The sequence below is a fragment of the Pristiophorus japonicus genome, chromosome 18 (assembly GCF_044704955.1).
Source record: "Pristiophorus japonicus isolate sPriJap1 chromosome 18, sPriJap1.hap1, whole genome shotgun sequence".
NCBI classification, from domain to species: domain Eukaryota; kingdom Metazoa; phylum Chordata; class Chondrichthyes; family Pristiophoridae; genus Pristiophorus; species Pristiophorus japonicus.
Window position 1 is genome coordinate 111,992,276 of NC_091994.1, and position 13,233 is coordinate 112,005,508.

The 13,233-nt window shown below is 46.0% G+C and overlaps 1 protein-coding gene across 6 annotated transcripts in view; it reads left to right on the plus strand.

The window, feature by feature from the left end:
- Positions 1–354: 354 nt before the first annotated feature.
- LOC139228971 (tumor necrosis factor receptor superfamily member 14-like) overlaps positions 355–13,233 on the plus strand; it is an 81,943-nt gene continuing 69,064 nt past the window's right edge. For 5 of the 6 annotated variants that reach the window (XM_070860584.1, XM_070860586.1, XM_070860587.1 and 2 more), the window contains exons 1-4: positions 355–484; positions 3,824–3,957; positions 6,376–6,466; positions 9,124–9,272. In XM_070860584.1, coding sequence (XP_070716685.1) covers positions 3,945–3,957; positions 6,376–6,466; positions 9,124–9,272 — 253 coding nt within the window. In that variant the 5' untranslated portion in view covers positions 355–484; positions 3,824–3,944. Of the gene's footprint in view, positions 485–582; positions 740–3,823; positions 3,958–6,375; positions 6,467–9,123; positions 9,273–13,233 lie in introns of those variants that run through there. The other variant, XM_070860585.1, reaches the window with a different exon arrangement.

The window sequence follows — 13,233 nt, forward strand, 5'->3', positions numbered from 1 at the left end:
AGATGAGGAGAAACTTCTTCACTCAGAGAGTTGTTAACCTGTGGAATTCCCTGCTGCAGTGAGTTGTTGATGCCAGTTCATTGAATATATTCAAGAGGGAGTTAGATATGGCCCTTACGGCTAAGGGGATCAAGGGGTATGGAGAGAAAGCAGGAAAGGGGTACTGAGGTGAATGATCAGCCATGATCTTATTGAATGGCGGTGCAGGCTCGAAGGGCCGAATGGCCTACTCCTGCACCTATTTTATATGTTTCTTTGAAAGATGTTTTTATAAATCCAAGTCTTTCTTTTTCAGTCCCCGATAGTAACCCGCTAGCTCCTCTGCAGGCTCACTGCAGGCGTGCAATGCGTCAATCCGAAAGTAAAACTCGACTTTCTGTGCTGCGCCATTAACGTCGAGTCCGGAGTGAGGACAGTAAAGTGGTGTCTTCGCCGCGGGCTCGGACCGGGTTTTCCCGTCCCTGCGGGGCGGGTCATCTCGCGGGTGAGTAACTCGGGGCGCGCGGTTGCCGCGCGGACCAACGGCCATTAACGGTCGGAGCGCGAGCGGGGCCTGGGCGGGAGAGCGGCGTCCCCCCGAGCCGCGCGCTCACCCTCCGCGCCACAAAAGAGCTGTGCGAATTTTCATTGTTCAATCCTGTGAAGAGAAGGAGGCGAGCGTGACCGGAGAGAGTCAGAAGGCAGTATTATTGTTGTTGCTGCTGCTGCGAGTCTAACTAACGCGGAGTTTAGAAAGCAGGTATTTGAAAAACAGCCGTTGTCTTTTGTTTCCTAAATGGCGGTGGAAGGGATTGGGAAATCACAAACATTTCACCTTTGGCCGCTTTCCATGTTGTTCGTCAGCTGTGGCTCGTTTAGTTTTTTTTTTCAAAATATACTTTATTCATAAAAAATTTGTACAGTACATTCAAAGGCATTTCAATACATTTAGCTGCGGTCAGCAATCCCATACACTATTATTTGGGTGCTGACTGCAGTTCCGTTCGTTACATTCCCTTGTTTTCCAGTTCAAGTGCAATTCAGTCCAATACAGGATACACTGTAGTACATTCAAACAAATTACATTACACGTGTCACTATACAGTACACGCAATGGGTGACGGTACATTTACATTTTTTCTTTTCAACATGCATTTCGCAACAGAGCTTGCATTGTACATGGCACTACATAGGTGTTTACAGATTATGGTGCTCCATGTACACAAAAAAGAAGTTACAAGTACGGCCCGAGGGGGGTTTTGTACTGATTCCTGCCCCCGGGTTTACCGTGGCAGAAGGGCTTTAAACTGTGGCCCTTCCCCACCGTGCCTTTGTGGCGACTGCACCAATTTTAAGTGCGTCCCTCAGCACGTAATCCTGGATCTTGGATTGCGCCAGTCTGCAACACGCAGCCGTGGACATCTCCTCGCTCTGGAGAACCAGCAAGTTTCGGCAAGACCAAAGAGCGTCTTTGACCGAGTTGATGGCCCTCCAGCAGCAGGTGATGTCTGTCTCGGTGTGTGTCCCTGGGAACAGCCCGTAGAGCACAGAGTCCTGTGTTACAGAGCTGCTTGGGATGAACCTTGACAGCAACCACTGCATCTCTTTCCAAACCTGCCTTGCGAAGGCGCAATCCTGAAGGAGATGGGTGACAGTCTCGTCCGCCCCGCAGCCAACTCGGGGGCACCGTGCCGTATTGATGAGACGTCAGCTGTGCATGAACGCTCTGACAGGTAAGGCCCTCCTCACCGCCAACCAAGCTACATCTTGGTGCTTGTGTGAAAGCTCTGGCGATGAGACGTTCTGCCAAACGAGTTCGACAGTCTGCTCAGGGAACCACCCAACAGGGTCCACCCTCTCCTTCTTTCGTAGGGCGTCCAGGACCTTACGTGCTGACCACTGTTTTATGGCCTTGTGGTCAAAGGGGTTTTTTGTGAAAAACTTTTCCACGAAGGACAGGTGGACAGGCATGGTCCAACTGGTGGGGCCGTTTCGAGGCAGCATGGCCAGGCCCATCCTTCGCAACGCCAGGGACAGGTAGAACCTCAGCACGTAGTGACACTTGGTGTTTGCGTACCGGGGGTCTGTGCACAGCTTGATGCAGCTGCACACAAAGGTGACCATCAGGATGAGGGCCACGTTCGGAACATCCTTTCCACCACTGTCCAAAGATTTGTGCATTGTGTCCCTGCGGACACGTTCCATTTTGGACCTCCAGACAAAGTGGAAGACGGCCCGGGTGACTGCCACGGCACAGGAGCGAGGGATGGGCCAGACCTGTGCCACGTGCAGCAACCCCGAGAGCACCTCACTCCTGATGACCAGGTTCTTTCCTGCCATGGAGAGGAAGCGCAGCTTCCACCATCCCAGTTTTTTCTTCACTTTGGCGATACGCTCTTCCCAGTTTTTGGCGCAAGCCCCGTCTGCTCCGAACCATATTCCCAACACCTTTAGGTAATCTGGCTTAATGGTGAAGGGAATAAAGGATCGGTTGGCCCAGTTGCCAAAGAACATGGCCTCGCTTTTGCTGCGATTGACCTTCGCTCCCGAGGCCAGTGCAAACTGGTCGCAGATTGTGAGCAATCTGCGGACCGACTGCGGATCTGAGCAAAAGATGGCCACATCGTCCACGTACATTCTTCTAAATTCCAGTGAATATGTGGCATATATGCCCCCTTGCAGAATTCCATTATCTACATCAATAGCAATGGGTTTCATTCTTTGAGTTCGTAGTTTGCGTCATTGATGAAGATGCTTGGGCCTCGGTCACTGCCCTGAGGAACTCCTGCAGCGATGTCCTTGGGCTGAGATGATTGGCCTCCAACAACGGATGTGGAACAGATCATTGACATCCTAAAAGAGAAGATTCAGGTGCTTGGACCAATTGGACTGCATCCTCCAATATAATCCTTTGAGGGTCTCCATGACTATTGTGGCTTGCTGTGTGCTGTACAATCTTGCCCTTAGAAAGGGAGTTAATCTCATGGAGTTTGATGAAATGTAGGTAACGCAGCAACCAAGGCACATAGCAAGATCCCACAAACAGTGAAACAAATGACCAGATCATCTATTTTTAGGTGTTGATGGAGGAATAAATATTGGCCAGGACTCCAGGAGAATTCTCCTGCTCTTCGAATAGTGCCATGAGATCTTTTACACCCAAGTGAGAGGGTAGACGGGGTATCACTTTAACACCTCATCTGAAAGATGCCACCTCCCACAGTGCAACACTCCCTTAGTATTACACTGAAGTGCCAGCCTAGATTATGTGCTCAATTCTTTGGAGTGGAGCTTGACCCATGATTTGACTAAGAGGCAAGAGTGCTGTCATTGAGCCAAGGCTAACACCTTAAAAAGCAGGCGGCGAATGGGTATTCTGAGATGAGTGACTCACCTCCACATCCTCAAAATCTTTCCATTATCTACAAAGCCCAAGTCAGGAGTGTGATGGAATATCCACTCGCCTGGATGGGTGCAGCTGCAACAATGCTCAAGAAGCTGGAGAGAGAACTGGACAGATTCCTGGCTGGGGCATAAATTGCATCATACAAGAGTTAAGTACCAATTAATAGCTCATGGTCAATGTGGTTTCCTAGACTAGTTTCAGGCAGCTGGAGGGATCAGAGAGGAATTTTCCAATTTCCCCCCAACAATTGTCCTTGGGTTTTTGATTTGGTTTTATGTCTCTCCCAGGAACCGACATGGCACCTAGGAGCTAGGGAGTTTCTTGACCTGCTGCATGGGACAGGCTAGATGAACCAGCTGGTAGTTTCCTGTCCCAATATTTTTGTATGTTCATATTCTCAGGGTTAAGATCTGATGTATTTTTTAACTTTTATTTTAGAAACTGGATTTCATTAGTTGAAGAACTGGACAAGATTGTATACAAAATTATTATATTTTATAAAGTACTACTACTTTACGATTAGGAAAAGGACTGCGAAACACAAATTTCTCTTTGAAAAATGTTATACACATGTGAGTATATTTTTGTACATGCATGAGCAACAGAGCTGTTTCAATCTGCCATTGTGATTGCATGTTGAAGGATGTCTTGGAGGGGAGGTAATTGCTGAGCATGGTAGGGGAAGGGGTAAGAGGAGTGAAGAGGTGCACTTGCCATTGTTGCTCTCGAAAGATCATTAAACAATAACATGCATTTATATAGCGCCATTGATGTAGTAAATGTCCCTTTCTGTATTGACTCCAGGTCCTGGGGTGATGCTGTTGGCACTGACACCATCAGCCACCTCTGACCAGGCCTTGGGATGCTCCTGTGAGTGCTGGGAAGTGGACATCCCACCTGGTCCTCATTTCCTCCACTAAGACTTCCAGGGAGGCATCATAAAAGCAGGGCAACCCTGCGACATCTATGCAGCTGCAAATTTTTCCAACGTTCTTCCAAGAAAGATGAAAGTAGGGATGCAACTTTGCTTTAAGACATGCATCCCCGCTTTAACTATAGTTGTGAACTGCCCCAGAAACTGTGCGGTTCTGTGCTGATTCTGCAGGCGATTTGGAGGACAGCCATCCTTCAAATATTACTGAGGCCTGGGAGTTAAAATCAAAACTTTTACATTTCCAGACCTGATGTTATTGCTTTACAATGAATTAGTCAGATCCCATTTGGAATAGTGTATTCATTCCTAGTCGCCATACCGCAAAAAATATTCATGCTTTGGGACGTGGAAAAAAAGAACAGCAAGGATCATCTGAACTGTAATGATTCGATTCGAGCAACTGCAGGTCTACAGAGTGAAAAGAACATTGTTAGGAGGGGATCTAAATGGGGTATATATAGAATCATCATCATAGGTGGTCCCTCGAATGAGGATGACTTGTTTCCACAAGAGTTCACAGATGTTTCAATGAAGGGCCTGATGTTCGAGGCCTGAACTCCAATTGAGGGGGTGGAAGATGCCTGTGCGTGGATTTTTTTAACGTGTGGTGACCACATCAGCCACCACACAGGCTTGACAGAGCTAGGCCTTTATCCAGTGGCAAGGGTTGAACCAGGACGACTAGAGACCTGCTCTGCTGCACAGATCTAGTGTGCACACATATCGCAGTGTGGGCAGACCCATGCTGCCTCTGGACCTTCTGCTCTTCTGGGCCCCATACCCACTTTCACCCACGATGTTCCAGGGCCCGGCGCTACAGCTCTATTTATAGCCCCGACCTGCGGTGGTGTTCTCACACAGGTCGGAGCGGCCCACGAATAGAATACTAATGGTACAGACTACATAATCCCAAAATATTTGAAAGTAATTTAAAGATAAAGGAACACAAGAGGACATGAAAACTGAATTTAAAATTGATATGAGGGAGACCTTTTTTTAAAAGGATGTGTCTATTCGTAACACCAAAGTTCTGATGAGCCCCCTTGGATGACAAGACCCGATTGCTGATTGGTCTCTTTGGAGGTCAAGACACACCCAACAGTTTCTTTGGAATGTGTAATTAGATCATCCCGGTCTACAAAATCAATTACTTTGCAAAGTAACCCTGACTGCCTACTCCAGACAGAACAGAGCTCACTTGGAACAGACAGGGCTCACCCTCGCGTTCTGACCTCCCTTCTCCCCCTGCCCAAGCTCCTGACCTTCCCTTACCCCCAGGTTCCTGACCTCCCTCGGATTCCTGATCTTCCCTGCCCAAGTTCTCACTCCCATCCCTGCACCCCGCCCCCCCCCACCCCCAAAGATCTCCCATCCCCATTCCCACTCTGTCCTCCGTGCTCTTTACTACCACCACCCCCGCAAGTTCCTGACCACCCCTCCCTCCTCCCTCTCTCTCCCCCTCTTCCCCCTCTCTCTCCATCCCAGCTCCCCCCCCACCCCGCACGCCATAAAAATGTCCGTGTGGATAATAAGTGACATTCTAGGCAAAAGTCCTGTAGGCTCCTTTAGTACAATCATTGATTTTCGAAACATAACCCAAAAGCTCTAGTAGCAGGCTCTGGTTCGAGCAGCAATGGCAGCAGCTCCAGGCTCAGCAATGGGTTTCGGCCCCTCTTATGACTCCCTCATTTTATCATACTTCGCATGCACAACCAGATCGAGTGCGCATGCGCAGTACGCGAAAGATGCGCATGCGCAGAGGGAGTCAAAGACCGCGGTGCAAATAATCACTCCCATTTTTTAAATTCATAGTGTTAAATAATATCAACAACAACTTGCATTTACATAGCACCTTTAACATGGTACAATGTCCAAAGACACTTCACAGGAGTGATATCAAACAAAATTTGTACACTTTGAATAATTTGCCAGGTAGGGTAGTACGGTAAAAATATTAGAAACATTCTCCGCTAAATGCTATAAAGGATATCAGAGCAGGAAGTTTCAGTGGGCCAAATGGCATTTTCTTGTTCTTGTCTCTGTTATTTCCCTGCAGCAAATCTCAAAACTCCTGTTTTGAAGGGGAGATGGCATGGATCAGATTCCAGCATTTACTCGCATACAGCAGTGCCGAGACAAAGCATTAAGTAAGTACTTCAAAAGTTACTCTGCAATTGGCTGATGTTTTTAAGTGCTAACTAAATAACTGAGTTGCCCAAGTTCTAATGCAATACCGAGTTTATTTTTTCCCCTCTGAAAAGCATTTCGAATCAAAATTTGTGGAAAATATGTTATCACAATGTATCTGTGTACAGTGCAACGCACAAATCTAATTTTCAAAACGAAACTTTCTGTGATGCTAACAACGCTGATTATAACTTGATACAGGGATTTCAAAATTTTCAGATGACACGAAACTTAGAAGTGTAGTAAACAGTGAGCAAGATAGCAATAGATTTCAAGAGGACATGTGCAGGTGGAACAGGTGGACACATGGCAGATGAAATTCAATACAGAAAAGTGTGAGGTGATAACATTTTGGTAGGAAGAATGAGGAGAATCAATACAAGGTAAATGGTACAATTTTAAAGCGGGTACACAAACAGAGACCTGGGGGTGTTTGTGCAGAAATCTTTGAAGATAGCAGGGCAGGTTAACAAAGCAGTTAAAAAAGCATATGGGATCCTGAGCTTTATAAATAGAGGCATGGAGTACAAAAGCCAGGAAGTTATACTAAACCTATATAAATCACTAGTTCGGCCCCAGCTGGAGTTATGGGCCCAAGTTTCCACATGATTTGCGCCTGATTTTTAGGAGCAACTGGTGGAGAACGGACTATCTTAGAAATCGCAATTCTCCACATTTTTTTTTCTGCAGTTCTAGTCAGGTAGAACAGTTCTAGTTTAGAACAGAATTTTTTCTTCAAAAGGGGGCGTGTCCGGCCACTGACGCCTGATTTCAAAGTTTCCACAGCGAAAACATACTCCAACTAAAGTAGAATGGAGCAAGTGAAGATTTTTGTAGAACTGAACACATTAAAAATTAGGCGCAGCTTACAAATTAGGCGTCCAGAACGAGGGGGGGGGGGAGAAAGGGAAGTCATTAAATTCTACAATCAATCCTTATTTAAAATTCTACAAATATTATACAAATAAATCCAACCTGAATAAACATTTATAAGCAAAGAAAAGATTAAATAAACCATCTTCCTACCTGTGTGAAAGTGCTTCAGCCATCGTTCGAAGGAAACCGCCGTTTGTTGCCGCGCAGGGGAGGGAGGGGATGGAGACAGCGGCTTGTTGCCGTGGAGGGAGGGGAAGGAGACAGCGGCTTGTTGCCGTGGAGGGAGGGGAGGGAGGGGAAGGAGACAGCGGCTTGTTGCCGCGCAGGGGAGGGAGGGGAAGGAGAAAGCGGCTTGTTGCCGCGCAGGGGAGGGAGGGGAAGGAGACAGCGGCTTGTTGCCGTGGTGGGAGGGGAAGGAGACAGCGGCTTGTTGCCGTGGAGAGAGGGGAGGGAGGGGAAGGAGACAGCGGCTTGTTGCCGTGCAGGGGAGGGAGGGGAAGGAGACAGCGGCTTGTTGCCGTGCAGGGGAGGGAGGGGAAGGAGACAGCGGCTTGTTGCCCTGCAGGGGAGGGAGGGGAAGGAGACAGCGGCTTGTTGCCCTGCAGGGGAGGGAGGGGAAGGAGACAGCCGTTTGTTGTTGTGGAGGGGAGGGAGGGGAAGGAGACAGCGACTTGTTGCCGTGGAGGGGAGGGAGGGGAAGGAGACAGCGGCTTGTTGCTGTGGAGGGAGGGGAGGGGGAGGAGACAGTGAGAAGGGAAGCCTCAGTGCTGATGTGCTGATGGCAATGTGGTTTTATTAAAAAATGTTCAAAAATTAAACAGCTACAAAGAACTACAAAAATGGCCAAGTGCCAATGTTTTTTTTCACACTGAGCATGCACGAACGCTCCAACGCGCACGCGCAGCGTTGCTGGCAGGAAAAAAACTAATTTAAATAGTACCCGCCCCCTCCCACGTACAAAATCAGCGCGAGTGTAGGCTCCGTCCCCCTGCACGCCGCGTCAGGCAGACAAGGAGCTGCAGAACGCTCCAGAATCGCGATTTTTTTTTTAGGCGCCGTTTTAGGCACGAAAAACGGGCGCCCAGCTCGGAGGGGCGCCCGTTTTTTTACGTGTGGAAACTTGGGCCCATTGTGTCCAATTTTGGGCACCACACTTCAGGAAGGACGTAAAGGCTTTGGAGAGGGTACAGAAGAGATTTACTACAATGGTTCCAGGGATGACAGATTATAGTTACATAGATAAACTGGAGAAGTTGGGGTTCTTCTCATTAGAGCAGAGAAAGCTAAGAAGAGATTTGATTGAGGTGTTCAAAATCATGAATGATTTAGATAGAGTAAATAAAGAGAAACTGTTTCCAATGGCTGAAGGGTCATGGGACAGATTTAGGGTGATTGGCAAAAGAACCAGAGGCGATATGAGGACATTTTTTTTTTTACACAGTGAGTTGTTATGAACTGGAATGCACTGTTTGAAAGGGCGGTGGAAGCATATTCAATAATAACTTTCAAAAGGGAATTGGATAAATACTTGAAGGAGAATAAATTGCAGGGATGTTGGGAAAGAGTGGTGTAGTGGGACTAACTGGATTGTTCTTCGAAAGAGCCGGTGCAGACTTGATGGGCCAAATGGCCATTTCCTGTGCTATACTATTCTATGATTCTATGATTGCACAGTAAACATTGGAGTATCTGACTGAGTAGTAGACCTATGTAACTCTCTTGTATTAATCACTTTTCCCAGGTATCAAGAGTTGGTCCAAGTTCCAATCAGTACAGAAAAAGGGAATACAGTGGCTGTAATGCAACAAGTTTCATTTGTGACAATATTGATTGGCATTTCTATAGGATGGAAATTGGGTTTTTGTGAAAAATGCACACTGTCATTTTCAGGTATGCCATTTATTCAGTACATTCAGAAAGATTTTGCTAGACCAGTCTGTTTTTACACTGTTGTGTTTGCATATATGTGTTGAATAAAATTAATAATCCATTTTTGATGCTGTTCCTCCTACATTTTGTCAGTTATTGCAGGTCTGATGTGTCTCTCTACAATGGCTTTGTACTTGTTTCTGACACCAGGTTCTTTCAATGTCTCCAGATCCCAGATTTTTGTTTTAAATGCCTTTCCAGCAGCTTTCACTGTCCACCTTACCAATGCCTAAACTAATTCATGGTCAGAACTGATATCACGGCAAAACACTGGTTTCCATCTTCTATCTGCAATGATGAAATCAATCATATCTCTTGTCTGCCCATCAGGTGATAACCAAGTCACTTCTGTTGTAGCTTTCTTTGATAGAAAAATGTGTTCGCCACAATCAGATTGTTATTTAGACAGAAGGAAAGTAACTGTTCTCCTCTTTCGTTTTCCGCATCAAATCCAAACTTTACTATATCTCCATCCAATACATTCCACTTAGATCCCACTTTCACATTGAAGTCTCCCATTATCAGCAACATGTCTTGGGAGCTTCTTCTGCTACCATTTGGAGGACTTTATAGAAGTCATCTATCTCTTCATCAGACACTGCTGTTGGTGTATTTAAAAAAAGGAGGCAGACAAAAAGCAGGAAACTATAGACCAGTTAGCCTAACATCTATGGTTGGGAAAATGTTGGAGTCCATTATTAAAGAAGCAGTAGCAGGACATTTGGAAAAGCAAAATTCAGTCAGGCAGAGTCAGCATGGATTTATGAAGGGGAAGTCATGTGGTATGTTAGCATGCAGGTAGCAAGTGATCAGGAAGGCCAATGGAATCTTGGCCTTTATTGCAAAGAGATGAAGTATAAAAGCAGGGAAGTCTTGCTACAGTTATACAAGGTATTGGTGAGGCCATACCTGGAATAATGCGTGCAGTTTTGGTTTCCATATTTACGAAAGGATATACTTTGGAGGCAGATCAGAGAAGGTTCACTAGGTTCATTCCAGAGATGAGGGGGGTTTACCGATGAGGAAAGGTTGAGGAGGTTGGGCCTCTACTCATTGGAATTCAGAAGATTGAGAGGTGATGTTATCGTAACATATAAGATTGAGGGCGCTTGACAAGGTGGCTGCAGAGAGGATGTTTCCATTGATAGGGGAGACTAGAACTAGGGGGCATAATCTTAGAATAAGGGGCTGTCCATTTAAAACATAGAAAACATAGAAAATAGGTGCAGGAGTAGGCCATTCGGCCCTTCGGGCCTGCAGCACCATTCAATAAGATCATGGCTGATCATCCACCTCAGTACCCCTTTCCTGCTTTCTCTCCATACCCCTTGATCCCTTTAGCCGTAAGGGCCATATCTAACTCCCTCTTGAATATATCCAATGAACTGGCATCAACAACTTTCTGCAGTAGGGAATTCCACAGGTTAACAACTCTGAGTGAAGAAGTTTCTCCTCATCTCAGTCCTAAATGGCTTATCCCTTATCCTTAGACTATGTCCCCTGGTTCTGGACTTCCCCAACATCGGAAACATTCTTCCTGCATCTAACCTGTTCAGTCCCGTCAGCATTTTATATGTTTCTATGAGATCCCCTCTCATTCTTCTACACTCCAGTGAATAAAGGCCCAGTCGATCCAGTCTCTCCTCATATGTCAGTCCAGCCATCCCAGGAATCAGTCTGGTGAACCTTCGCTGCACTCCCTCAATAGCAAGAATGTCCTTCCTCAGATTAGGAGACCAAAACTGAACACAATATTCCAGGTGAGGCCTCACCAAGGCCCTGTACAACTACAGTAAGACCTCCCTGCTCCTATGCTCAAATCTCCTAGCTATGAAGGCCAACATACCATTTGCCGCCTTCACCGCCTGCTGTACCTGCATGCCAACTTTCAATGACTGATGTACCATGACACCCAGGTCTCGTTGCACCTCCCCTTTTCCTAATCCACTGCCATTCAGATAATATTCTGCCTTTGTGTTTTTGCCCCCAAAGTGGATAACCTCACAATAATCCACATTATACTGCATTTGCCATGCATTTGCACATTCACCTAACCTGTCCAAGTCACTCTGCAACTTCTTAGTGTCCTCCTCACAACTCACCGCCACCCAGTTTAGTGTCATCTGCAAACTTGGAGATATTACACTCAATTCCTTCATCCAAGTCATTAATGTATATTGTAAAGAGCTGGGGTCCCAGCAGTGAGTCCTGCGGCACCCCACTAGTCACTGCCTGTCATTCTGAAAAGGACCTGTTTATCCTGACTCTCTGCTTCCTGTCTGCCAACCAGTTCTCGATCCATGTCACTACATTACCTCCAATACCATGTGCTTTAATTTTGCACACCAATCTCTTGTGTGGAACCTTGTCAAAAGCCTTTTGAAAGTCCAAATACACCACATCCACTGGTTCTCCCTTGTCCACTCTATTAGTTGCAGCCTCAGAAAATTCCAGAAGATTTGTCAAGCATGATTTCCCTTTCATAAATCCATGCTGACTTGGACCGATCCTGTCACTGCTTTCCAAATGCGCTATTATTTCATCTTTAATAATTCATTCCAACATTTTCCCCACTACTGATGTCAGGCTAACCGGTGTATAATTACCCTTTTTCTCTCTCCCTCCTTTTTTAAAAAGTGGTGTTAGATTAGCTACCCTCCAGTCCATAGGAACTGATCCAGAGTCGATAGACTGTTGGAAAATGATCACCAATGCATCTTCTATTTCTAGGGCCACTTCCTTAAGTACTCTGGGATGCAGATGATTAGGCCCTGAGGATTTATCGGCCTTCAATACCATCAATTTCCCTAACAAATTTCCCGCCGAATAAGGATATCCTTCAGTTCCTCCTTCTCAGTAGACCCTCAGTGCCCGAGTACTTCCGGAAGGTTATTTGTGTCCTCCTTCGTGAAGACACAACCAAAGTATTTGTTCAACTGGTCTGCCATTTCTTTGTTCCCCATTATAAATTGACTTGAATCTGACTGCAAGGGACCTACGTTCGTCTTCACTAATCTTTTTCTCTTCACATATCTATAGAAACTTTTGCAGTCAGTTTTTATGTTCCTGGCAAGCTTCCTCTCATAGTTTATTTCCCCCCTCTTACCCTTTGTCCTCCTCTGCTGAATTCTAAATTTCTCCCAGTCCTCGGGTTTGCTGCTTTTTCTGGCCAATTTATATGCCTCTTCCTTCGATTTAACACTGTCCTTAATTTCCCTTGTTAGCCACGGTTGAGCCACCTTCCCCGTTTTATTTTTACTCCAGACAGGGATGTATAATTGTTGAAGTTCATCGATGTGATCTTTAAATGTTTGCCATTGCCTATCCACCATCAACCCTTTAAGTATCATTTGCCAGTCTATTCAAGCCAATTCACGTCTCATACCATCGAAGTTACCTTTCCTTAAGTTCAGGACCCTAGTCTCTGAATTAACTGTCACACTCCATCTTAATAAAGAATTCTACCATATTATGGTCACTCTTCCCCAAGGGGCCTCGCACAAAAAGATTGCTAATTAGTCCTTTCTCATTACACATCACCCAGTCTAGGATGGCCAGCCCTCTAGTTGGTTCCTCGACATATTGAGAGATAAGAGACAAGGAGAAATTTCTTCTCTCAGGGTTGTAAATCTGTGGAATTTGCTGCCTCAGAGCTGTGGAAGCTGGGACATTGAATAAATTTAAGACAGAAATAGATAGTTTCTTAAATGATATGGGAATAAAGGGTTTTGGGGAGCGGGCGGGGAAGTGGAGCTGAGTCCATGACCAGATCAGCCATGATCTTATTGAATGGCAAAGCAGGCTCGAGGGGCTGTATGGCCTACTCCTGCTCCTATTTCTTATGATCTTATATACCTGAACCATTGTGAATACTCCAGTTTTAGTACTGAACCTGGCTTTTAACATATGTGGGGACCGAAAG